This window comes from Rhinopithecus bieti, unplaced genomic scaffold, assembly GCF_001698545.2.
Source record: "Rhinopithecus bieti isolate Rb0 unplaced genomic scaffold, ASM169854v2 scaffold_10612, whole genome shotgun sequence".
NCBI lineage: Eukaryota > Metazoa > Chordata > Mammalia > Primates > Cercopithecidae > Rhinopithecus > Rhinopithecus bieti.
Genome location: NW_016806990.1, coordinates 2,001,739 through 2,026,034, shown reverse-complemented (window position 1 = coordinate 2,026,034; position 24,296 = coordinate 2,001,739). Strand labels below are relative to the sequence as shown.

Below are 24,296 nucleotides of genomic sequence, written 5' to 3'. Positions count from 1 at the left end.
TTCCTTCATTTTTCCCAATACAACATTTACCACATTTTTCTTCTTCCTTTTGGATTATGGGGGCTATTTTTGCACCATGTATTTCTAGCACAGACTCCATGGCTTCTGGCACAATGCATGGCACACGAACTCAGTATTTAATGCATAAAATTAGTTTCAACTCCTGCAAATTGGGAAAGGGAGTAAGAGGAAGAAGAGGTGAGATAAGGAAGAGTGCTGTGGAGGAAAATGGCCCATGCAATGAGAATGGAGGTGACTTTCACTCTAAGTACCAAAAGCCCCCAATAATTTATCTAATCTTAATGATCTTTTTTGTTCTATACAATTAGCATGTTTTCCTATTTCCTATCTGTACTATAAAATTTGTATTAATATATACTGCTGACATTTGAAAGTTGTCCCACTGATTGCTTTATCTGTTTCTGTCCCTACCCACATTGCAAATACTTTGTTGTCAGGGGGCTTGTAAATTCTACTCAGGCCAGGCGCGGTGCTCATGCCTGTAATCCCAGCACTCTGGGAGGCCAAGGTGGGTGAATTACGAGGTCAGGAGATCGAGATCATCCTGGCTAACAGGGTGAGACCCTGTCTCTACTAAAAATATAAAAAATTAGCCAGGCATGGTAGCGGGTGCCTGTAGTCCCAGCTACTTGGGAGACTGAGGCAGAATGGCGTGAACCCGGGAGGCAGAGCTTGAGTGAGCTGAGATAGGGCCACTGCACTGCAGCCTGGGCGACAGAGCAAGACTCAAAAAAAAAGTAAATTCTACTCAATCTTCATAGTAACTAAGCCAATACTAGACATGGTAGTGTTCAGTGAAGTCATGTTAATCTAATGACAAATGCGTGAATTTCAGTAGTTTCTCTTTGATCCAAAGGAACAGGCTTCTATTTTCTTGTCTTTCAACAGAGAGCCAAGAACTCTTCAAAAATCATTTTCATGGGTTCCAGGACAAGTCTTTCCTCTTACGGGACAAACTGAAACACTATCTAGTTTGAGGATACCCAAAAAGCATCTTAGCAACTTCATGTTTTTTCAATGCTATGATGGTGACTTTTGCCAATGCTACTTGGTACTCAATGTCCAGAATAAACTAGAACACGGTATTGACCTCCAGACTGGCCTCTTTACACAGGCCTTCTTTCCAAGGACTCCATTGGGTACATGACAGGCATCTGAGAAGTACTGAAAGGACTAACTTCAAAAGACCATCTTCTAATAAAAATTCAGAACCAAATAGTTTTTTTAATGGTATTTCTTCACAGGTATTTAATAAATGTTTTTAGACCTATGATAAAATATGCTCCTAAATGTTTACCTATGCTTATAAACATATTAAATTAAAACACAAAAACTTCAAAAGTCTAAAAGTTTATTGCCAGAATAGCAAACTTCATAAAGACACCTTTTTAAAGTACATCGAAAATGACAAGCAAAATAAACAGAAAACTTTGACCAAAGAAAAGCAAAGATTGCTGCTGTCATGCACATACAGTCAAATTAACACCAAACCAAATAAGTACGTCAAAGACTATATGGGTTATACAATCCACACTCTAAAACTAAGGAGACTCATTCCAAAATGCTTGGTTTGGGGTTGGGGATTTGAGAGGGGAGCTGGTGCTGGGAGGGTAATTTTCTCCTAATACAGAATATGGAAATATTTAGATGAGAAGCAGAATGACTAAAATATCAGTGATCCATTTTTTTCTCCAAGCATAGAAAACTGTATTATAGGCTTCCAAAATTGAAGAATGGATCAAAAATCCAAACACAGAAGAAACAAATCCTAGGTTCAATTTGTGTTACAACTGATTGGCACTTCAGACGCACCGCATCCAAGTGTACTACTTAAGATGAGCTAAGAAGATAAAAGCCAGAACAGCCTTTACTATTTGATTTCAATCATAGCTATATTTTCTGTAAGCATAGAACGTCCTATCACTCTACTGCAAGCACTGGGATTTTCTTTTTTATTTAATAAATTGGCAATTCATATAAATGAAGCCAAGGTATAGCAACCACTCCCAACTGACTACTAGTGCCCAATAGAACTACTGCTAAATGAGTAGGAGTAAGAGTAGGAAGAATTCCCTGTGGCGTCAAAGCTTCCTCTCCGAGACCCACTGCGGGACCCGGAGCGAGATCCAGAGCGAGATCCAGAGCGGGAGCCGGAGCGGGAGCCCGGAGCCGAAGACATGTTGTAAGGGCTGGGTAAGCCCTTGGACGACACGGAGGCGGCTTCCAGAAGGCGCAGCCCAGTGATATCTTCTACCATGGAGCGATTTATGGCATCCTTATAGGATATTTTTAATTTGGTTTTGGGGCATGTCAGGATTTTGGCATAGCTGCTGGTGTCTTGCAGCCTCTGTGCCGCGCGGCCATCAATGAACCCCTTCCGGATGGCTTCTTCTGTGCTAATCCTCCCATGCACTTCCGGGTCCACAAGCCCTCCCGTGAGGTACTGGAACTCCAGGAAGCGCTGGCCAGCCTCATACGGGAGCCATTTTTCTTTCACTGCCTCTGCCGCCGACATCTTCTTCTTTCCCTTCACACCCTCGAAGCCTATGAAGGCTTTCTGAGCAGGCTTCAGCCTGGTGGCCATGTCTTGGTCAATCACACCCTGGGAGACTGCATCCTGAAGTGACAGCTTCTGGCCCGTGGTTGGGTGGATGATGCCGCCTGTGCAGGCCTGAGCCTCCAGAAGCCTCTGACCGGTGATGCTGTCGACGATGCCCCGCTCTATACCTTCTGTAATGGAGATTTTCTCTAGGTTTTCTGTGTCAAAGATGGCTGCAATGGGGCTCGATTCTTCCAGGGTGTCGGAAAAAGAGCTGCTCCTTATGGTTAAATTCCTGACGCTGGATATGGTGGAAATCTTACTTACTGATTCATGTCGGGTGCTGCTAAAAACATCATCGCTGACACCACTGCCCATGCTGCTGCCGGTGCCAACACCATTTTTCAAGGAGATCATGTCAGCAAATTGAGTGAGGCTGAGGCTGCCCGATCGGTACTGATCAAAGAACTTCCTGTCAACAAGGCCCTTGTCAATAGCATCTTGAATATCATACTGACTGCCTGTCTTTCTGTCTACCAGGACCACCCTGGTGGAGCCATCTGATCCCGTGATGGTTATTTCTTCCCATTCACATTCCTGCTCACACAGTTCTTTGAAGGTTTCATAATCAATTAGGCCCTTCTTGTAGGCCTCCTGAACAGACATTTCTTTATTGGTTTCTGGGTCAACTATGACCACTCTACGCTTCCTGAGGGTATTCTTTTGTGATGTCTGCACCTGTTTCTTCTTTTCTTTCAGAGGCAGAAGACAGAGCCCTGTATCCTCATCCTTAATGCATCTTTCTTTTAGTTGCAGATAGGTAAGATTTTCTTCAGTGTTGGGGTCAAAAAATCCTTTGGTATCATCACTTGGATCTGAGAGAATCTCACTGAGTTCCTCATTGAAATAGCCCCTCTTATACGCTATGTCAACTGGTAAACGATGGCTCTCCTTTGGGTCAATGATCCCCCCGGTTGCGATCTGTGCTTCTAATAAGCGAATACCATGGCCCTTTTCTATGAGTTCCTTATTCATGGCTTGGAACAAAGAGATGATGTTTCCTGTTTCAGGATCATTATACCCAGTGACAGCTCGTTCCGCAGACAGGAGCTTCTCTTTGAACTCAATGCCCACCAGACCTCTCTTGTAGGCTTCCTCCACCGGTAACCTCAAGTTGCTAACAGGATCCACTATAAAGCCAGTAGCTGCTTGGGCTTCCAGTAACTCCAGAGCAGTACCAGGTCGGACTAAGCCAATTTTCATGGCCTCATAAATGCCAAGCTTCTGTTTTGTGGTCTCATTGTATATGCCTGCTATGCAGCTTGAACCCTGGAGGAAGTCCTTAATTCTCTCACCAACTTCATCATAAGAAATCTGACCAGACTCCAGTTCATTGACAGTGGATGGTCTCAATATACCAGAATCTACTAGCTCAGTAACGGTCACAGGTTGTCTGATTCCTTGAAAGGACATGCTTCTCTTCTGTACTGAAAGCAAGAGCAGACCAGTATGTGGTTCGATTCTACACCGTTCCTTCAGCTGCACATAACTGACCTTCTTTTTGGTGATTGGATCCACAAAGTTTTTCTGACTATCTCGGGGATCATTCAGGGATCGATACAAATCTCTATCAATCAGCCCCGGGCCAAGGCGACATCTTTTGGCAAAAGACACTGTTCACAGGGTCTACTACACCCCCTGAAGCAATCTGGGCTTCCAGCAGGCGCATTCCAGTTTCTCTATCAATCAAATTTTTCTTGATGGCTTCTGAAACAGATACTGTCTTGCCTGAAAATGGATCGTCAAAACCAGTGATAGCTTTCTCTGCTGTATATATCTGCTGGCGGTCATCGAAGTCAATGAGGTCCCGAGCTATGGCACTGTCAACAGTCAGCTTCTCATTCCGATGGGGATCAATTATACCACCTGTAGCTGCCTGGGCCTCCAGAAGCATGACTGTGGATTCTGGGCTGATTAATTTCTTTCTCTTGGCCTCTACCAAAGAGTACTTTTCCTTAGGAGAAGCAGATGCTCCAGCGATAGATCCTGCACCCCGAAGGAATGGCTGGATTTCAGAAGCAACTTCTTCCACTGACTTCTTCCCCTTCAGTAGTTTGTCCAAGGTTGTTTTGTCGATGAGCTGACACTCATAGAGCTGCATTGCTGTCACCTTCTTCCTCAGCCCATCAAACACCAGCTTGGAGGTGTCAACGGTCCACTCACACTCAGTCTGGGTCTCCCGATGGGACCCATATGGGCGCTGTCTGAGTTTATCGATCTCCCTCTGATATCGGGAGCGTTCTGTTTCTAACTGTGACTGTGTCTCCCTGGTAGAATCCTCCAGCTTACGCCTGCACCTCTCTTCAATTCTCTTGATCTCTGCTTGGAGTCTTTCGATCTCACTCCTAAGACTGTTCTTCTCTCTCTCACTCTTTTCTCTTTCTGATTCTATCTTCCTAATAGCCTCCTCCTTGCGGGAATATTGAGTCTTCCACTGATTCAGGTCATTCTGAATTTGCTGTTTCTCACACTCCAGGCGCTGTTTCACTCTGGTTTCTGCCTCTAGAGTTGCTTTAGCACGATTCAGCTCATCCTCCAGCCTCTGCAGCCTTGCCTTGTCTTGCTCCAGGACTTTGATTTTCACCAGAAGGCTCTCTCTTTCCTGCACCACCTGAGTGCACTGATTCTTTGATTCCTGAATCCTATTAGATGCCTAGAATTGAAAAAGAAATGGGGAAAAAATAATGTTTTGAATCATATCTTATTACTATCACAACTTCTATTCTTGTATCTATCTTTAAAAAAAAAAAAAAAGCCTCGCTTATTTTTCCTTTCTACATTTTCCCTGGGTACACTGTAAGCTTGCTATTTTACAAATTTGAGGGAAAAATTCTGCAGATGTATGTTGCCACTTCGATAAATGGCTTCATAGTTACTATTTTTTTCTATAGAAGGAACTGTAAGTTGTAGACCTGTCTTAACAATAATTATGCTTTGAAAAATGTGGGGAGTTTTGTTCCAGGTTATCATACCTGCTATACCTACATCTCACCTGTTACAGCTAGACGAACATACTTAATGAAGCAATACAAATATATGAAGGTATCTATTATAGATAAATATATAAATATATATTATATAATTTTATAATTTTATATATAATATATAATACATATATATACACACACACGCATACACACACCAACCCAGCCATACACAATATTTGTCTGTAGAAGTTAAATGTATCAGAAGTTAAAGAAGTTATTTTTAAATTAAGGGTTAGGAGAAGAAAAGCCAAACAAAAGGAAACACACTAGGGCCACGATCAAAAGCAAACACCAAATAATCCATGCAAAAAAATCATCTAAGCAGGCAAAAGAAAAAGTGTTTTAAAAAATGCATAGGGGAACACTTTAGTATGACTTCTATTTAAGAAAATTTTCATTACAAATGTATGCCATAGCTCACTAAATAAGAGCTAACTTCTAAGAAGCAGAATGGAACATTTGGAGGAAGTTATACATGTATTAGTGTTCTTAAAAGCAGGGCCAAACACAGGCTACCCAGAGATCAGCATTTGATGCAATGAAAGAACAGCAGCAGGGCACACAGCATTGAAATTATTTTAAAGCAGTTATCTGGATTATGACAGGAAGTAGTAGAGCAATAAAAAGAAAAATTAGATTTTCTATAAGCATCTATTTAAGCAGCAAGAGCACAGTTCAGATTAGATAATAATGTGATGAATAATTTGAGAAACAGTGAAGCTGTGATCAAATATTTGTGAATACCTCTAAAGCCTGCTTTTGGAATTTCTCAATTTCCTGTCTCAAATTTTCCCTCTCTCTCTGTAAATCATTAATCAGCCCCTGCAGTTCCAGGGTCCGGTTGTTGCTGATCTGCAGCTGGTTCCTTAGTTCCGAGATGGTTGCATTTTTATCACTGTCCGCTTCGCTTCGTCCCCTCCTCAGGTCATCGTACTCCAGCCTCAGGTTCCGCAGTTCTTCTTCCAACATCAAGTGCTCCTTGGTCAGGTTCTCTGTGAGAGACTGCAGCCTCTCAATTTCTATTTTGCTTTCATTTAAGCTTCTGCTTTTATCTTCTATTGCCTTCTGGAAATGCTCATTCCTCAAGTGAGCTTGTTTGACACTTTCCTGTTCCTGGAGTAACTGCCGCCTCAGCGCCTCGACCTCACAGGAGAGCCTCCTCAGCTCTTCCTGGGTCCTCTGCTTTTCCCTCAGGTGGCCATCCAGCACGTCCCTCTGCTGCCGGAGGTCATCCTCGCTCCTCTTCTTAACAATGGACGCCTGCTCCAGCTGCTGGGTTAGGTTGGTGATTTTGATGGCTTGCTCCTTCAGCGACCTCCTCATGCCTTCCAGCTCTTCCTCCAGCTTCTTCCTCTTGCAGGAGTCTTCTGACGCCGTCCTCTTCAGCCGATTCAGCTCCTCTTCCACCTTCTGCTTCTGCAACTGCAGGTCTTTCAGAGAGCTCTGGAACCGCGTGATATCCTGGTCCTTCACAGTCTTCTCCTGGGAAACCCTTTCATAGTCGATTCTCAGGCGTGTCAGTTCTTGCTCCTGAACCTTCAGTTTGTTTATTGACTCCGTCACACTACTGTTTGCTTTCTGCAGGTCATACTGGACCCTTTGTAATCTCGCGTTTTCATCTTCCAGGCACTTCCGCTCATTTGTTTCTTTGTCAATCAGTTGTTTTAACCTTTCTATCTCCTTGTTTTTATCCTGGATGGTTTTGGCAGCATCATCAAGAGATTGCTTGTATCTTACGCTCTCCTCTGTTCGCATCTGAGTGACTTGTCTCAGCTCAACCTCCAGCTGCTGTTTCCTCTGAGACACCTCAGAGCCAGTGGCCTTTTGCTGTTGGACATCTTCTTCCACCCTCCTGAGATTCTCTGTGGTCTGGGTTAGAGTGTTCTTCAGCCTCTTTATTTCTTCCGATAAGCTCCTGTTTTCTCGGGTGAGAGTGTCTATCTGAGCCCGGTAGCCACTGGTATCCTCTTCCTTCTGCATGGTGAGCTGGTGGATGGTGGTCTTGGTGATGTTGATCTCGGTCTCGAACTGATTTTTTAAGCTAATGATCTCCTCATCGTAATTGTTTCTTACCTTACTCAGTTCATTTTCATATTCCCAGCGGCGCTTGGCCTCCTCCTGAAACTCAGCTTTGAGTCTCTCGATCTCCTTATTTTTGTCCTGAATGGTCTTGGCAGCCTCCTCCAGGGACTGCTTGTGCCGGGCATTGTCCTCAGAGCGCTGCTGCATGATCTGCTTCAGCTCTATCTCCAGATGCTGCTTCTTCTGCATTATCTCAGAGCCACAGGCCTTTTGCTGAAGGGCATTTTCTTCAGCTCGCCTTCGCTGCTCAGTGGCCTGCAAGATGCTGTCATTGAGCCTGACAATTTCATCCTTCAGATCTCGATTTTCCCTTGAGAGTCTATCAAGCTGGTTTCTAAGATTTTTGGAATCATCTTCTTTTTGCATGGATATCTCCTTGATGGTAGTCTTCGTAATGTTAATCTCTGTTTCATACTTGTTCCTTAAATTACTCATCTCCTCATTATAGTGGTTTCTTACCTTTGCCAGCTCATTTTCATATTCTCTCTTCCGGGCGCCTTCGTCCTGCAGAAGAACCCTCAACCTTTCAATCTCGTACTCCTTCTCCTTGATGGCTTTCTCAGACTCTAACTTCTGCCAACCCAGGTTCTCCTTTTCACATTGCCTTGCTTTCTGCAGTTGGTCATAGTCATTCTTCTGTTGGTCAAATCTGTCTTCCACAGATTTTCTTCTTCTCTTTTCATCTTCAATCTCATAAGTCAGTCGGGTGATCTTCTCATTGAGTTCTTTTATTTGGCCGTAGCACTTGTCTAGATTTTGCTTAGCCGACTTCCCATCCAGCTCAGCCTGTCTCTTCAGCTCCTCCAGGCTCGCAAGCTTCGTTTTGAACTGGGAACACTCTGCCTGGTATTTCTGCAGGTTCTGATCCAGGAATTTGTTCTTATTACAGTTTTCCGAGTTGGCATCTCGGGCCAGTCTGAGCTCCTCTTCCAGAACTTCGATCTTGGTATTTTTCAGCTGTGGAAGTGAAATCGGAAATTATGTCAAAAGAAAAATACCTCACATTCCAAGAAAGAAGCAGTACTTTTCCCCTCCCAGACCAGTGTGCATTCTCATTTCTCTTTACACACACGGACACACATGTAAAGAGTGACTAGGCAAAAATTCAAGAAATCTGGATTCTCATCATAATTCTTCCACCAGCTGCTCATATAATCTCAGCAAATGATATATTACCTTTGAGTCTGAGCTACCTCATCTGTAAAATGAGGTAATTTCTTTCAAGATCAAAAGCTTATGATTTCATAAATTATGTTCCCTTTATTTCCAGTTTACATTAAAGTAAGTTTACATATAAACTCAATTTAAGTATCATAAATGAGGAATAAAGGGAACAATCACTCAATATAAAACATTTAAATATATCTAGTCCAAGATGTTATCCTTAACACAAAGAAATAAAGCAAATTCCGTGACCAAACATTAAATAAAATGACTTGTTTGGCAAAGTTGTTGCAGTATTATGAATATTACGTAAGTTCATTTAAAGCAGTGTATTGGAGCATGGAAGTAACCCCAGACTTACGAACAAGCAGTATTATATTAAACCTTTAGAGGAAATACAGTTTTACCAGGATGTGGCCAAAGCCACGTTATAATATGGAAGTAATAACCAGGTTCTATTTTCTTTGTTGATGCTCCAGGGAAAGATAGTAGTAAAGTACCTTCAGATCTTCCAGACTCTTCAGCATCTCACTTAAGAACCTGTAATAGTCTCCAGATCTTGTAAGTAGTTCAATGTACCGAGCATGAACATCTGCAGCCTTGGAGAAAAGGAAGGAAAGAAAGAAAAAGATATTGCATTAAAAAAAAAAGTCCTATGTAATTTGACCAATTTTGTTTTCTAAAATAGTGAGATTAAGAAGAGTGAATTCTCTTTTTTAGTGTGTTCATTCCAAAATCAGCAAAAGAAAGTACAGCAGGCCGGGCGCGGTGGCTCAAGCCTGTAATCCCAGCACTTTGGGAGGCCGAGACGGGCGGATCACGAGGTCAGGAGATCGAGACCATCCTGGCTAACACTGTGAAACCCCGTCTCTACTAAAAAATAGAAAAAACTAGCCGGGCGAGGTGGCGGGCGCCTGTAGTCCCAGCTACTCGGGAGGCTGAGGCAGGAGAATGGCGTGAACCCGGGAGGCAGAGCTTGCAGTGAGCTGAGATCTGGCCACTGCACTCCAGCCTGGGCGACAGAGTGAGACTCCGTCTCAAAAAAAAAAAAAAAAAAAAAAAAAAAAAAAAAAAAAAAAAAAAAAGAAAGTACAGCAAAACAAAGAGCCAAAAATGCATCCCATTCTCCTCTCTCCAGGCTGTTTCCCCTAAACCATCTGACAGGCAATAGTCTCTGACATGTTTGAGAAGAGGCTTTTAGAAATTTCTATATTTTCCACTTTTTAGAAGTCTCTCTCATCAAACCCACAAATTTAAGCCCAATTTCTACAAAGACTCTAAATAACAGATTCCTGATCATTTCTGAAAATGTGTCATACATCAGTGACTCACACCGGAGGGTGCATAACCTGCTATTAAACCTCTTAAAGTGGATATCCCATAACGGGATGAAATCAGCGATGGTAAGGAAGACAGGCAGGAGAGCAGGAAAAGGGAAGAAGAAGGAGGGGCAGGTTTTAAGAGATACGTGATGACATATATACCTCTTGCAGAATCACCCCAGAAGGTGACTGTATCATGGTCCTCTTGATAGGTATGTTCAGCAGAGTTTCCAGTCCGGAGGTATATGAGGCCAGCTGCAGCTCATAATCCTGCAGCATAATGAAGTTTAAGAAAAGTGTTCTTCATGGACTTAAAAAGCATCACTAACAGCTACAGTTCCAAAGTTTTAAATCACTGGACTGCATGTCTAATTGCCAACCCCAAAGACAATGAGCCACTAGTGGCCAAGCAGCTAATACTACGTTACAAAACCGGCCAGGAGCGGTGGCTCACACCTGTAATCCCAGCACTTTGGGAGGCCGAGGTGGGCAGATCCCCTGAGATCGGGAGTTCAAGACCAGCCTGACCAACACGGAGAAACCCCGTCTCTACTAAAAATACAAAATTAGCTGGGCATGGTGGTGCGTGCCTGTAATCCCAATTACTCAGGAAGCTGAGGCAGGAGAATCACTTGAACCCAGGAGGCAGAAGTTGCGGTCAGTCAAGATCACACCACTGCACTCCAGCCTGGGCAATAAGAGCGAAACTCCATCAAAACAAACAAACAAAAAACCATTACTAAACCAAGCAGTATATCTTTGTATGCTAAATGGAGAATGTAGCACCTACCAGTCGAAGAATAGAAACCAGCCATTCAAATGGATACCACCAATGTGGAATGAATTCAAGCTAATAGATTTTTAATTTTTATGGTTTGTTCAGAAAAGAATATATACAGACCATAATTACTATCCTCAAGAAGTGTATACTCTTTACAACAAATCAGCAAGTCAGGCAGTTAATAATAATCTTGGTGAAACACCAGCATTCTTTATGAAACCAACATACCTTAATTGAATTTGCACAAAGTTCAGCAATTTTTTGTACTTCCTCTGATTTGTCTCGTTTGCCAGATATTTCATTGTGCAAGTTCTATACAAAAAGTAAAATATTTACCAGTGTTAATGCATACAAGTATTTTTAAATAAATGTGATTTCACTCTTTTACCACTGTTATGTGTACCTTTTTTTTCAGCTTATTACTACATATAGTTGTCTCATATTCTTATAGTTAGAGCTTAGGAGATGAGCATTTTTTCCATTCCAAAAAGAGAAGCGAGCTCTTTAACTTACTATCTGTAAGAGGTTATTTTCTAGTCAGCCTGTTTTCTGGGCCTGTCCCCTCAATTTATAACGATAATTTATGATAACATGAAGAGAACAATATTACATTATTTCTATGTTCACAATTGCATTTCCTTATAAACATCTCAGTTGCTTTTCCTCTGGGCATTCTTTAAGCCTTCACAAAATGGATTCATAATATCAAATATTCATCATTTCAAACCTAGGCTCTGATGCAAAAGCCAGAGGAGAACATGAATTACACCCAATTAATCTCAGAACAGCTATGGAACAAAAAGTTGGCTTTTACCTTCTGCTCATTCAAAAACCGCATGACTGTGTTGGAATCTCCAAATTTCATGGATTCTAAGGAATCCTGACGGCGTTTAGCATCATAGAGCCACTTGCAGAAAGCCTGATAGTTATCACGATAATTCCTCAATTGTTTGATTTGTTTCTCCAGGTCCCATAATCTGGGGAGAAATAGATACAATAAAATCATCTTATTAGTTCCTAAAATATGTAACAGAGAGTCACCCAGAAATTCACTTGGTATAGACCCAAGAAAACTGATCATATTCCCACACAAAAACTTATACATGAACGTTCATAGCAGCACTTTTTATCCCAGCCAAAACTGGAAACAATTCAGGTATCAACTGATGAAAGGACCAACAAAATGTGGTACTGCCAAACAACAGCATATTATTCAATCGTAAAATACATGAAAAGACAGAGAATGACGTACTGAAATATGCTACAACACAGATGAACTTTAAAAGCATGATACTAAGTGAAAGAAGCCAGTTGCAATGGACTACATATTGTATGAGTCCAGTTATATAAAATTTCCAGAATAGGTAAATTCACATTCCAGAGATTTGTTAAACTCTTATTTGCAGAAAGGCATTTTTTTGGTCTAACATCTAATTTTCATAAACTTTTGGAGAATGCTAACTCAAAGCAGCTACTCCTTCCAAGAGTCATAACAAGAGTTTATAGGGCACAAAAGAGGTGGCTAAAGGGCTTCTGCTGTTTCTCTAAGACCCTGGATGGCACCTGGCCTGCACAGGGTTGGCTATTGCGATGCTTTCCCCTTCCATTTCTAACAAAGCTGCATACAGGCAGTCCGTGAAAACAACATCTGTTATGCCTAACTTACACAAAAAACAAAACCTCTATTTTCTACAACGGCTCCCCTCAAGTGACATTCTCTTGTGAACAACCAAAAGAGGAGATGATGGGGAAGGATGGGGAGGAGGCTGGCACACCTGAAGTCGATCTGTTTATCTATCCTTTGCCAGCGGTCTGTCAGCTGTGTGACTTTTTCACTGAACTTGCCCAGGTCCAGGTCATAAAGCGGATACTGCTGTGAAGTCTGAGAGTGGATCTGCTGGGCTTTCTGTAGTTCTGTTTTCATGGTGGCCAACAACGACTTCTTCAAGTTCAAGTCATTTTTTATTTTCTGCAAGACGAAAACAAAAAGATTGCAAATTAATCCCTTGTCCCATTGTATGCTACACTACAAGTCACCAAATTGGGGGGAAAAGTTTATAAAACACTTGAGAATATTCATAATTTAAAGTGTTAACAGTCAATCCAGGAAAATATATTTACTGAATTGCATTTCCCCGTATTTGTTCCAATAATCTAGTTCCTTGTGCTATCCTGTTATAATTATAATGTGTATGAAGGTTCTAAGAAGTTCCACAGTAAAGAAACCAGTTTCACTCAGCATTCCCCAAAATAATCCCATCACAACTTACTTTCTCATATAGTTCCTGCTAACACACTCTGAAAAACAGAGTCATAGAGATGACAACTGATGTCAACCTGTGTGGCCACAGGAACCCAATAATCCTCAAAACTCATGAAAACCTAGTGAAGCTTTATAATTGGGAGCTCAGTTCTGAATTAGTTCCTGTAAATTGGGCCACGGTTATAAGCTTTCAAGTTACCTTCAGTCCACAGCGGTAAGCTTCCACTTTATCCAGGTCCAGGCAGACAGTTTCCTCCTCAGTGAGCCTGGCTTCATAAACCTTTAACATGTCTTCTGTTTGGAGAATAGCCTGGAGCAGTGCCCTTACTGTGCATAAGCTGGAAAGGAAAAAGCAGCAGATAAAATTGCCAGTGACAGAATTAGTCTGTGAAGATTTCACTCTCACAGCTAGTAATGAAAGAGAACAATGTCAAAGCAGATACAAATTTATTTTGTCTTTTTTTTGTATCTATTGTGATTCAGACCAACATTTTGTATTCACTGAAGAATTCTCAAGTTCTCCTTAGAGCATAACTTAGTTCTAAGATAACATTATAGTCCAGAATAGTGGAATTAACATGTGAGGCTAGCGGAATTAACATGCTCTCCAAACCACAGAAGGATGTAAGTAAATCTCTAGGAACAGAGAAACTGTAAGGCAAGCATCTAAAGCAAATGAAGTCTGACACAAAGAAGCTTGAGAAAAGGAAAATATGAGATTAGTGATAGCTGAGTTTACCTATTTAAGTAGCCATCTGTAACACCATTGATATTTTCCAGTTTCTGAAATAGTCCAAATACTTCATTCTGTAAATAGCAGTACTTTTCAGAACCTCTGAAGTTGGCAAGCATATCTTTAAGCTGGTTGAGAACCTCAGCAATGGCTTGTGAATCATTCTGCACACTCTGTCAAAAATGAAGGAAAGCTCTTTTGATTTAGCTGTCTGATTCTTTTTATTACTGTATATATTTAAGGTGTACAAGATGCTGTTTTAATACACATAGACACAGTGAAATGACTACATCAGGTAAGTAAGTTAACATATCAGTCACGTTCCATGGTTCTCTTTTTTTGTATGTGTGGTAAGAGCACCTAATATCTACTCTCTTAGAAAAATTTCAATATACAACACACTACAAGATTACTACCTGTAGTCTTCCTGTTGAATTTAGATCTCTAGATTTATTTATTCCACACAAGTGCAAGTTTGTATCCTTTACATCTGCCCATTTCCTCCTCCCTCCCCACCCCTGGTAACCACCATCCTACTCTCTGTTTCTATGAATTAAACTTTTTTCTTAGAATTTACCCGTAAGTTAAATCATGCAGTATTTGTGTCTGGTGTATTTCACTTAGCATAATGTCCTCCACGTTCATCCATGTTTTTGAAAATGGCAGGATCTCTATTTTGGTTTTGTTTTTGTTTTTTTTGAGACAGAGTCTTGCTCTGTCACCCAGGCTGGAATGCAATGGTGCGATCTTGGCGCACTGCAACCTCTGCCTCCTGGGTTCAAGCAATTCTCCTGCCTCAGCCTCCTGAGTAGCTGTGATTACAGGTGCATGCCACCACACCTGGCTAATTTTTGTACGTTTTAGTAGAGATGGGGTTTCACCATGTTAGTCATGCTGGTCTTGAACTCCTGATCTCGTGATCCACCCACCTGGGCCTCCCAAAGTGCTGGGATTACAGGTGTGAGCCACCGCACCTGGCCCCAGGATCTCTTTCTTTTTTAAAGGTAAATAGTACTCCACTGTGTGTGTGTAGAGTCATGTGTCCAATAATGATGTTTTGGTCAAAATGATGAACTGCATACACAATGGTGGTCCCATAAGATACACACACACACATATATACATACACACATACATATAAACACATACACACACACACACATTTTTTTTTAAAGAGAAGGGTCTTGCTCCGTTGCCCAGACTGGAGTACATTGGTACAATCACAGCTCCCTACAGCCTCTAACTCCTGAGCTCAAGCAAGTAGCTGGGATTACAGGCATGTGCCACTGCATCCAGCCCCCATGAGATTACAATACTATATTTTTATTGTATCTTTTCGACATTTAGATATATTTAGATACACAAATACTTACCATTGTGTCACAATTGCCTACAGTATGTAGTACAGTAACATGTCCTACAGGTTTGTAGCATAGGTGTATAGTAGGCTATACCTTCTAGGTTTGTGTAAGTATGCTCTATGACGCCTGCATGACCAAATCGCCTAACCATGCGTTTCTTAGAATGTATCCCTGTCATTAAGCAATACAACTACATACCACAGTTTTGGCATACTGATCACACAGAGGTTAGTACTCTGCATTGGAGCTGTGTGATTCTTATGATCATTTTTGCCCTTAAAAAGTCCACTAAAAGTAAATGATTCAAGAAAGAGAGAGGAGTTGACCTATTTTTTTCTTGAGTATGGCCACATTAGCACTGTAAATGTGGTCCTCTTACTTAGAATATCTGTATTTTGGTCTTCCAATGCAGTGTGCCCAGGCTTGGTTGAGGAGAAAACATCACTGAGTTAGGAGCTGACACACGTGGACCATAGTCACACTCTGTCTATGGCTTTGAGATCATATCTCATCAACCAAATCTCTTCATGTCAGTGTCATGTCTACAAATAAAGATCATTCCCCCGTCTAACCCATATTATAGGTTGTTCATGTCAGTGTCATGTCTACAAATAAAGATCATTCCCCCGTCTAACCCGTATCATAGGTTGTTCTCTGCAAGAAGCCAATTTAATGCTTGTGAAAACTTTTGAGATGGACTGTGGCCTGATTCAACAACCCAAAAACTGTGAAAACTTTTGAGATGGACCACGAAATGCTTGTGAAAACTTTTGAGATGAACTCTAGCCTGATTCAACAACACACAAATGAACAGTTTAACTAACCCCCAGCCTGATAACCATCTACAAATTTGGAAACATAAGACATAAGGAAATCCTGTCAGAAGCCTGTTTTATTGAAAATTAATATTTTTGCCTAAAAACATTTAAACTAGGATTTTTTAAATTCATTTGCAGGTAAATAAAAATATACAGGGAAATCAGGCAAATACTAGCAGACACCTACTTTAAGCTCATTAATTTTCACTGTGATGTGGTGTGAAGACCCCTGGTCTGCTAGAGGGAGGTTTTTGAGAGTCATCCTGCCCTCGCAGTGCTCTATCTGCCTGCGAATCTTCTGCAGCTCCATCAGCATCCATGTTTCTTGCTTGTCATTTTCTCTGTTGGTTTCAATAACTTTATTATGGTTGACATCTTGGCAGGTTCCATGATGAGTGATTTCAGTTTTGGTCACTGTAAAAAGAAGTTAGGGCCACAAAAATCAGAGAATACCTAACTATCAAGGTGCTAGGCCTCAAAAAACATCCACATTACCTAAAAGTATACCTTCTTCCTTTGAATTTCAGAATCAATTCTGAAAATTTAGTGCACGAAGAACACTGGCTATATAGCATTCAGAGAAATGGTTCTGAAACTAGTTTTATGCAAACTCCTTTCTTTTTAAAATGGTATGGATGGTTGATACAAAGAGAAAGATGTCCCAAGCTGACCTGTCTGGTGCTGGGGGTGGCCAGGGAGCTGAATGACCAGGGTCTGGTAATGCTTCTGGGCATCGGTGAACTGAGACTGTATTTTCCGCTTGTCATCATCTCCAAACATCTCCGAGCCTTGGCTATTTCTGATGAACTCTTGGTAATGTAACTCAAGGTCGGCTATCGTCTTCGTGTAATCTTCCTGCCGCATTGTTTTCAGCTGAAAGGAAATAGGCAGAAGTGATGTGGGATTTATGCCTGCCCCACAGTGCAGTCAAGAAGAGTTGGCCAAAAAATGCCACCCACTAGATGGGACTCAAAGCAACACTCATCACAGGCTCATGAAGATATAAAAGGTCTTTTAGGGTTTAGACATTGCTCCCAAGAACTACAGGGATGGGTTGCTAATTTTTTTTTTTTTTTTGCCTACAGAATATTTTTCTTCAAATGAAATATTATTCAGAAGCCCTAAATATAAAGCAGCGCCCAGCAAAGCTGCTCCAACTAAAATGAGAAAAAGGGCTCAGGGGACCCCAAAAGGTACTTTCTGTGCCCCTCACCTCACTTCCATCCTTGTCACTCCTAAAGGATCTCCCTCCCCTGCTAGGACTCTTCAGACCACAATCTGAAAACAACTGATTTAGAGTAACTAACACTTAGGGTGCTCTTCCAAGAATTCCATCCCACCTTTTACTTCTGTGATACCCAGTTAATCCTTTATGACCTAACTTTCCATTACATCGAAGGAGCATAGGGTCCAGAATCTTACAGGAGTGCATGGCTTTTCCACAGGCACATTGGGCCTATCAGGCCACCTGAATTAGTATTACCTCTTTCTCTCATAATCAGCCATATGTTAATCCCTCCCGTTCTCTATTGGACAGACTAGAACCTCTAAGGAGGGCTGAGCTGACTTGCTTGATGAGACACAAAAGCACTGCTACACAGCAAGAAGGTCGAACTGTTGGACAAAGGCACTGCGGAGGGCAGCACGGCCCTACCTCCAGGCGGCCTAAGTGGCCCTGAGGACATACCTTGGCGATCGTCATGGCCCTGATCTTCTCTATGTCAATCATGCAGTAGTGCCAGGACACCAGGCTCTTCATGTTGATGTAGAGTTGGTTCCACAGAGCCAAGATGGCTTCGTAGTACTGCTCAATCCTAACAGGCACAAAGGGAAAACATGCTAGAGCCAGGCTTTCACACTTCATCCCAAATGGGAAACCTGGACATGCTCACACCACTGCACAAAAACCTACAACAGTCACTGATAAAGTAACAGGTGGAGGTATAACTTGGAAAACAGTTCATGGACTTGGATTCATTTACTCCCCAAAAGTATATTCTGAATTATCTACATTATTGGCTGACATATATACTACAACTTTTTGTTGTTGTCTTGTTTTTCGGCAACTCTGTAACTGACAGAGGTCTAAGGCAGGATGGAAGGTGCATTAGATGCCAATGACCCAAAGCTTGGTCATGAGCACACAGCAGCTTACTACACTACTCTCCCTATTCTGTGTGTGGCTGAAGATTTCCATACTAAATGGTTTAAAGGAATCTGCCATGGACAATCTGTTAAATGAATGTTCTTCCTACAGTGAGTCAATGTTGATAATAAAGGCATTTTATATTTGTGACTACATGTAAAACAATTGATTTTCTAAGAAAAGGAGAACCTTAAAATGATGTCTTTGAAGTACACTCTGAACCCCCTACAGTCAGACATACCTTTTTTTTTTTTTTTGAGACTGAGTTTTGCTCTTGTTGCCCAGGCTGGAGTGCAATGGCACGATCTTAGCTCACCACAACCTCCACCTCCCGGGTTCAAGTGATTCTCCTGCCTCAACCTCCCGAGTAGCTGGGATTACAGGCATGTGCCACCACACCCAGCTAATTTTGTATTTTTAGTAGAGACGGGGTTTCTCCATGTTGGTCAGACTGCTCTCAAACTCCTGACCGCAGATGACCCACCTGCCATGGTCTCCCAAAGTGCTGGGATTACATGCATGAGCCACCACGCCCAGCCAGACATTCCCTTTTATCCTTCAATAACTATTGTCTCTTCAACAATTTGCAAGACAAAGTGAAGGTGACCTTCACAAGGTTCCTTTTTTTTAGAAGATGGTTATTATAACAAGGCACCGTGTGTCCAAGCTTCAGGTGTAAGCACCTGCCCTCTTCCTCCGCCCTCGCGTTCATGCGTGCATGCGTGGCTTTGGGAACTTGGATGACTTACTTGCCAGAGAGGTCCACGGCCAGTGGGTTCGGAGGAGGGATGATCAGCCCCACAGAGGGAACGAGCATGTCAACGCCTCCCGGGCCCGTCACGTACCACTTGCTGCGCTCATTGTTGTCCTTCAGGATACACTCATCCCCCTTATGCACGATTTTCTGTAAGGCAAGCAGCCACGGGGTTTGGCTTTATTCATAAGTATGTGTTTTTATTTTTTTTCTCAAAGACAGAAACAGAGATGAACACATGCATATTATTAAAGCTTTTACCTTACTTGTTCCCCTCAAATGAAGCTGATCATCATACAACTCAACAATACTGACACTTTAAATGATATATGTGAGCCTAAAAGGTATACATGAAGTAAGCTACATTTTATTTACTTGGTCTCACTATGTCACCCATAGTGAGTGACATTCACTTTATATGCAACATAAAAGTATCATTTCTCATTTCTTTTATCAGAAATTTAAAGATGAGAGTGATCACAGACAAGTTTTACATACGAGAAGAAAAGTATTAAGCCTTATGAATTTTTAAAAGTTCTAAAATTAACTATTGTCCTTATTATTGACAACTACCATATGATTCACAACAGAGCTGCTGCTTTTGTTCCATAGCTGCTGCTTTCATAGATCAAAGACGTTGACTATGGTGATTATTGAACTCTAGATTAAGTGTTGCTTTCTTGATGGACAAAAATTTGCATGTAAAGACAGGGAAAACTTTTGTATCATTCTAAACGAGTACATACCTGGTCTTGTTTGTAGTCACAGAGAGCCCTGAGAATAATGGGTTTATTGCTTCTGTAGTCTGGGTTACGAGGCTTCAGCTGTACAATCTTCTTAGACTTGTTTACCAAGTTCTGCACCTGACGCTTGTATTCAAGGATTTTCTCTCGTTCTTTCTGCAATTGTGAAAAAGATCATACTTTAACATAGGTACCAGTGAGTTTTAGAGGAGATTTTCAAACTGCATTCATGTAGCTACACGACACACTATCACTGCAGTCGCATTAAGTGTAAAAAGTCACAAATTCGTCAGCAGGAAACAGGAGAACCTTTCACGATACCACTCTCCAGAAGCTATACAGGCAGGAATTAAGTGGGCAGGGAAGAACATCCTTGTGTGAAAGGGCTATGCTGATAAAATTTGAAGTATGCTTTCCCAAAGGAATTGTCATGTGAAGTAATGTTCTCTCTGTTCTTATTTTCAACAAACTGCCCAGACTGAAGCAAAAGTAACTGTCAAGAGTAGTTGGGCATGAAAAGAAGTCCATTTTGAGAAAAGCCACTGGAAGCTGAAGAAAGCGCTGGCTTGGCTCTAGGCGTGCATTGTACAGTAATACTAATCAGAGCCAGCTGCATCCAAGGCATGTGTTTTATCTCCCTGACCAGGCACCGCTGCTGAGGTTCTGGGTCTCAGACGATACCTCCAGCTCCTTGATCTGTTCCAGCAGGTGCTGCAGGGGCATGTTCTTGTCGCAGGGGTACTTCTTCCTGATGGAGTCCTGAAGCCCCTTCAGGTATGCTTCAGTCGACTGGGCCTCTTCAAAAAACTGTGAAGGATGAGAGTGATCAGTGAATGAACAGCAACTCAATAAGCAATTTCATCTAGTAGTTCTGTTTCAAGGACTGTTATCCCTAAGCCTCTCTTTGACGGGTGGCTAAAGGAAAAAATTCGTGCAGAAAGTATTTAGGTATGTGACAGCGGGAAACTATCTGTGGGACTGATGGCAAGGTTACCAATCTATGCTCCTCTGCACTCAAAACCAATGAAGAGGATTTATGCAACATTTTGAAGATTATTTTCAGTGCTTTATAAAACACACTCAAGACCTAAATAGCCATGAAATTATTACTAAATATAAAAACCTGAAAGTAGGCAGCATTTTCTTTCAGATGAACATCAATGCACTTGGTGATCTGAAGAATCCAGCTCCACTGCGTCTGCAGAGTGTCCATATAGGCCTGAAACAAGAAAATGTCAGCTGTCTTAGCCTAGCTCAGGTGTACAGATGCGCACGCACCAAGAGATAGGTGAGCCTGCATGAAAGCTAGTAAGCAGTTTTTATCTCATTCTAAGTCAAGCGGATATTTTTCTAAAAGTTGGAAAGAGAATTTCTCACCATATAACTCTTGGTAAGGTCAAAACTGAATTTTAAAATCAGCTTTCACAAATAGACACCAGGAGGAGTCTTAGTCAAAATATGTATCACCCGAATAGCAGAGATACTGACCAATCAGAACCATGACTGGGGCTAGCACGGGCGTGGTGTTCCTTTGCCACACCAAGCCCTGTTCCTGGAGGACTGCTGAATCACGGGGAGGTTCGAGACATCCAAGCAAAGGGCTGAGGGGGCTCAAGACAGTGATTCTTACCAACTGATATGGAAGTTTCTGGTTTTTTATCTTTTTATTTTTTATTTTTTTTGAGACGGAGTCTCACTCTGTCGCCCAGGCTGGAGTGCAGTGGTGCGATCTCAGCTCACTGCAAGCTCCGCCTCCCGGGTTCATGCCATTCTCTTGCCTCAGCCTCCGGAGTAGCTGGGACTACAGGCGCCTGCCACCACACCCGGCTAATTTTTTGTATTTTTAGTAGAGACAGGATTTCATCGTGTTAGCGAGGATGGTCTTGATCTCCTGACCTCGTGCCCCACCTGCCTCGGCCTCCCAAAGTGCTGGGATTACAGGTGTGAGCCACCGTGCCCGGCCAGGAAGTTTCTGGTTTTTTTTTAACAAGCAGTAAGGCCATACCAGTGCTACCAGCTAATGTCAGCCTTGAGCGTGGCCCACAGATGGCAGTCTAGGGCAGCGGTCAGCAAACTATAGCTCAAGGGCCACGTCTGGCCCACTTCCTGTATTTTTAAATAAAGTTTTATTGGAATACAACCACATTCATTTACACAGTGTCTATGCCTCCTTCTGCACTATAATAGCAGAGTTAAGTAATTGTAACAGAGATCAAATGGCCTGAAAGGCTAAAATACTGATTGTCTGGTCCTTTCCTGAAAGAGTTTGCCAACCCCTGGCGTAGGGTATTGATCCCAGAATAAAAAATAAAGTTGGCATGGCTTTAAGTCTTGTAAGAATTACTTATTTGGATAGTCTTACTTTATGAAAAGTTTCCTTTTTGTTTCCTAACAAAAATATAAACCTCATGAAGCCTACCTCAATTTTGTCTGAAGCTGGATGCTGATTGAGGACAAGTTGGTCACTTTCTTGTTTCAGCTTGTTGAGTTCTTTTTCTTTAACTTCCAGTTGACTCATGCGTATCTGTGAATGAAGAAGTAAGAAATCCTTTGGAGCAAGTCATCATTAAACTTCCATCACTCCCACAGCACTTTTTAAAAGTGAAATACAAAACTGCATTTTGGAAAGGAACAATGCCAAAGAATCATGCTGTTTTCCTCAAGAATCACAGCATTTTTAAGGCTGAAAAGGATGTTTGCTCCAGGTGAGGATGTGGCTGAGGCTTACTCAAAATGACACAGGAGGAAAGAAGAGCTACAACCAGCCTGAGGTTTTCCAATCCCAGGCTTCCACCCACCCTCCTGCAGTGCCACACACACCCTGGGTTATCTGAACGTACCAGTTCTTACTCTAAACAAACGCTGGTCTTCCGGGATATTAAACAATGTATTGCCCCTCTTTTTCTTTTAAGTTCAGGGATACATGTGCAGGTTTGTTACACAGGTAAACTTGTATCATAGGGATTTGTTGTACAGTTTATTTCATCACCCACGGATTAAGCCTAGTACCCTTTAGTGATCTCTCCTGATCCTCTCCCTCCTTCCACCTCCACCCTCTGCCCTCCGAAAGGCCCCAGTGTGTGTTGTTCCCCTCGATGTATCCATGTGTTCTCATCATTTAGTTCCCACTCTTAAGTGAGAACATGTGGAACTTGGTTTTCTGTTCCTGCATAAATTTGCTAAGGATAATGGCCTCCACATGGAGAAGTTTTCAGGAAGGAAACGTTTTTCATGACCATTTCAAAGGAGGCTGAATTGCAAAGGGCTGATTAAACTATTCATAGGCTATTCATTCCCCGAGCTCCCAGCTCTTCAAGGCAACAGGCTCAAGGCAAGCATCTACAGCCACGTGGGGCGAACTTACGGAGAAGGCCTCCTGTTTCTGAGCGATGTTGGTGTTCTTGTCGCTCCAGTCGTACAGCAGCTCCTCCTCCTCGCAGTCATTGATCCACATGATCTCCCGGGACGTGGCCTGGATGATGTTCTGCAGCTGTCGCAGGTGATCCATCCTCTCAAAGGACGCTTTCTACACAGGAAGTTCAAAGGCAGCATTAAAATAACATTATGTGGATGACTGGTGTTCTCTGCAGGTTTATAGATTAACCCTGCAGTCCCTTTTACAAAAAAAAAAAAATCACACGGATAGGAAAAAATGTTAACCTTGTGCATTCACTGACCACCTGGTATGGGAAAAGACCTATCCAAACTTGCAGTGAATAAGAAGGCAGCAACTCTTTTTTTTTTTTTGAGACAGAGTGTCGCTCTGTCGCCCAGGCTGGAGTGCAGTGGCGCGATCTCGGCTCACTGCAACCTCCGCCTCCCAGGTTTAAGCGATTCTCCTGCCTCAGCTTCCTGAGTAGCTGGGATTACAGACATGTACCACCACGTCCTGCTAATTTTTGTATTTTTAGTAGAGACGGGGTTTCACCAGTTGGCCAGGCTGGTCTCGAGCTCCCAATCTCAGATGATCCTCCTGCCTCGGCCTCCCAAAGTGCTGGAATTATGGGCGTCATAAGGTCTTTTTTTGGTATTTTTTACTGATATAGTTGTACATATTTGGGGGTACACATGATACCTGGACACATGCATACAATGTATAATGATCAAATCAGGATAACTGGGATATCCATCACCTCGAACATTTATCTTTTCTGTGTGCTGGGAACATTACAAATATTTTCTTCCAGCTATTTTGAAATATACAATAAATTATCATTAACTATAATATCCCTATTGTACTATCAACTATTAGAACTTATTCCTTCTATCTAACTGTATTTTTGTACCCATCAATAATTAGTTTTGGACTATGAGGGGGAAAATGGACTCAGAGAAATCAAGCTTTTCCTACCTTCTCCCCAAAATTCAAAGTGCCAGGCCGGGCGGTGGCTCAAGCCTGTAATCCCAGCACTTTGGGAGGCCGAGACAGACGGATCACGAGGTCAGGAGATCAAGACCATCCTGGCTAACACGGTGAAACCCCGTCTCTACTAAAATACAAAAAACGGGCCGGGCGAGGTGG

At 42.1% G+C, this 24,296-nt stretch overlaps 1 protein-coding gene across 1 annotated transcript in view; it reads right to left on the bottom strand.

Moving 5' to 3' along the window:
• Positions 1-1,355: 1,355 nt before the first annotated feature.
• DSP (desmoplakin) overlaps positions 1,356-24,296 on the bottom strand; it is a 47,042-nt gene continuing 24,101 nt past the window's right edge. Inside the window, 20 exon segments of the mRNA XM_017879614.1 lie at positions 1,356-4,197; positions 4,200-4,226; positions 4,229-5,273; positions 6,352-8,646; positions 9,354-9,452; positions 10,338-10,445; positions 11,185-11,268; positions 11,771-11,933; positions 12,732-12,925; positions 13,419-13,557; positions 13,959-14,125; positions 16,319-16,545; positions 16,803-17,004; positions 17,819-17,945; positions 19,027-19,181; positions 19,778-19,930; positions 20,456-20,581; positions 20,898-20,993; positions 22,194-22,298; positions 23,139-23,300. Coding sequence (XP_017735103.1) covers positions 2,039-4,197; positions 4,200-4,226; positions 4,229-5,273; positions 6,352-8,646; positions 9,354-9,452; positions 10,338-10,445; positions 11,185-11,268; positions 11,771-11,933; positions 12,732-12,925; positions 13,419-13,557; positions 13,959-14,125; positions 16,319-16,545; positions 16,803-17,004; positions 17,819-17,945; positions 19,027-19,181; positions 19,778-19,930; positions 20,456-20,581; positions 20,898-20,993; positions 22,194-22,298; positions 23,139-23,300 — 7,833 coding nt within the window. The 3' untranslated portion in view covers positions 1,356-2,038.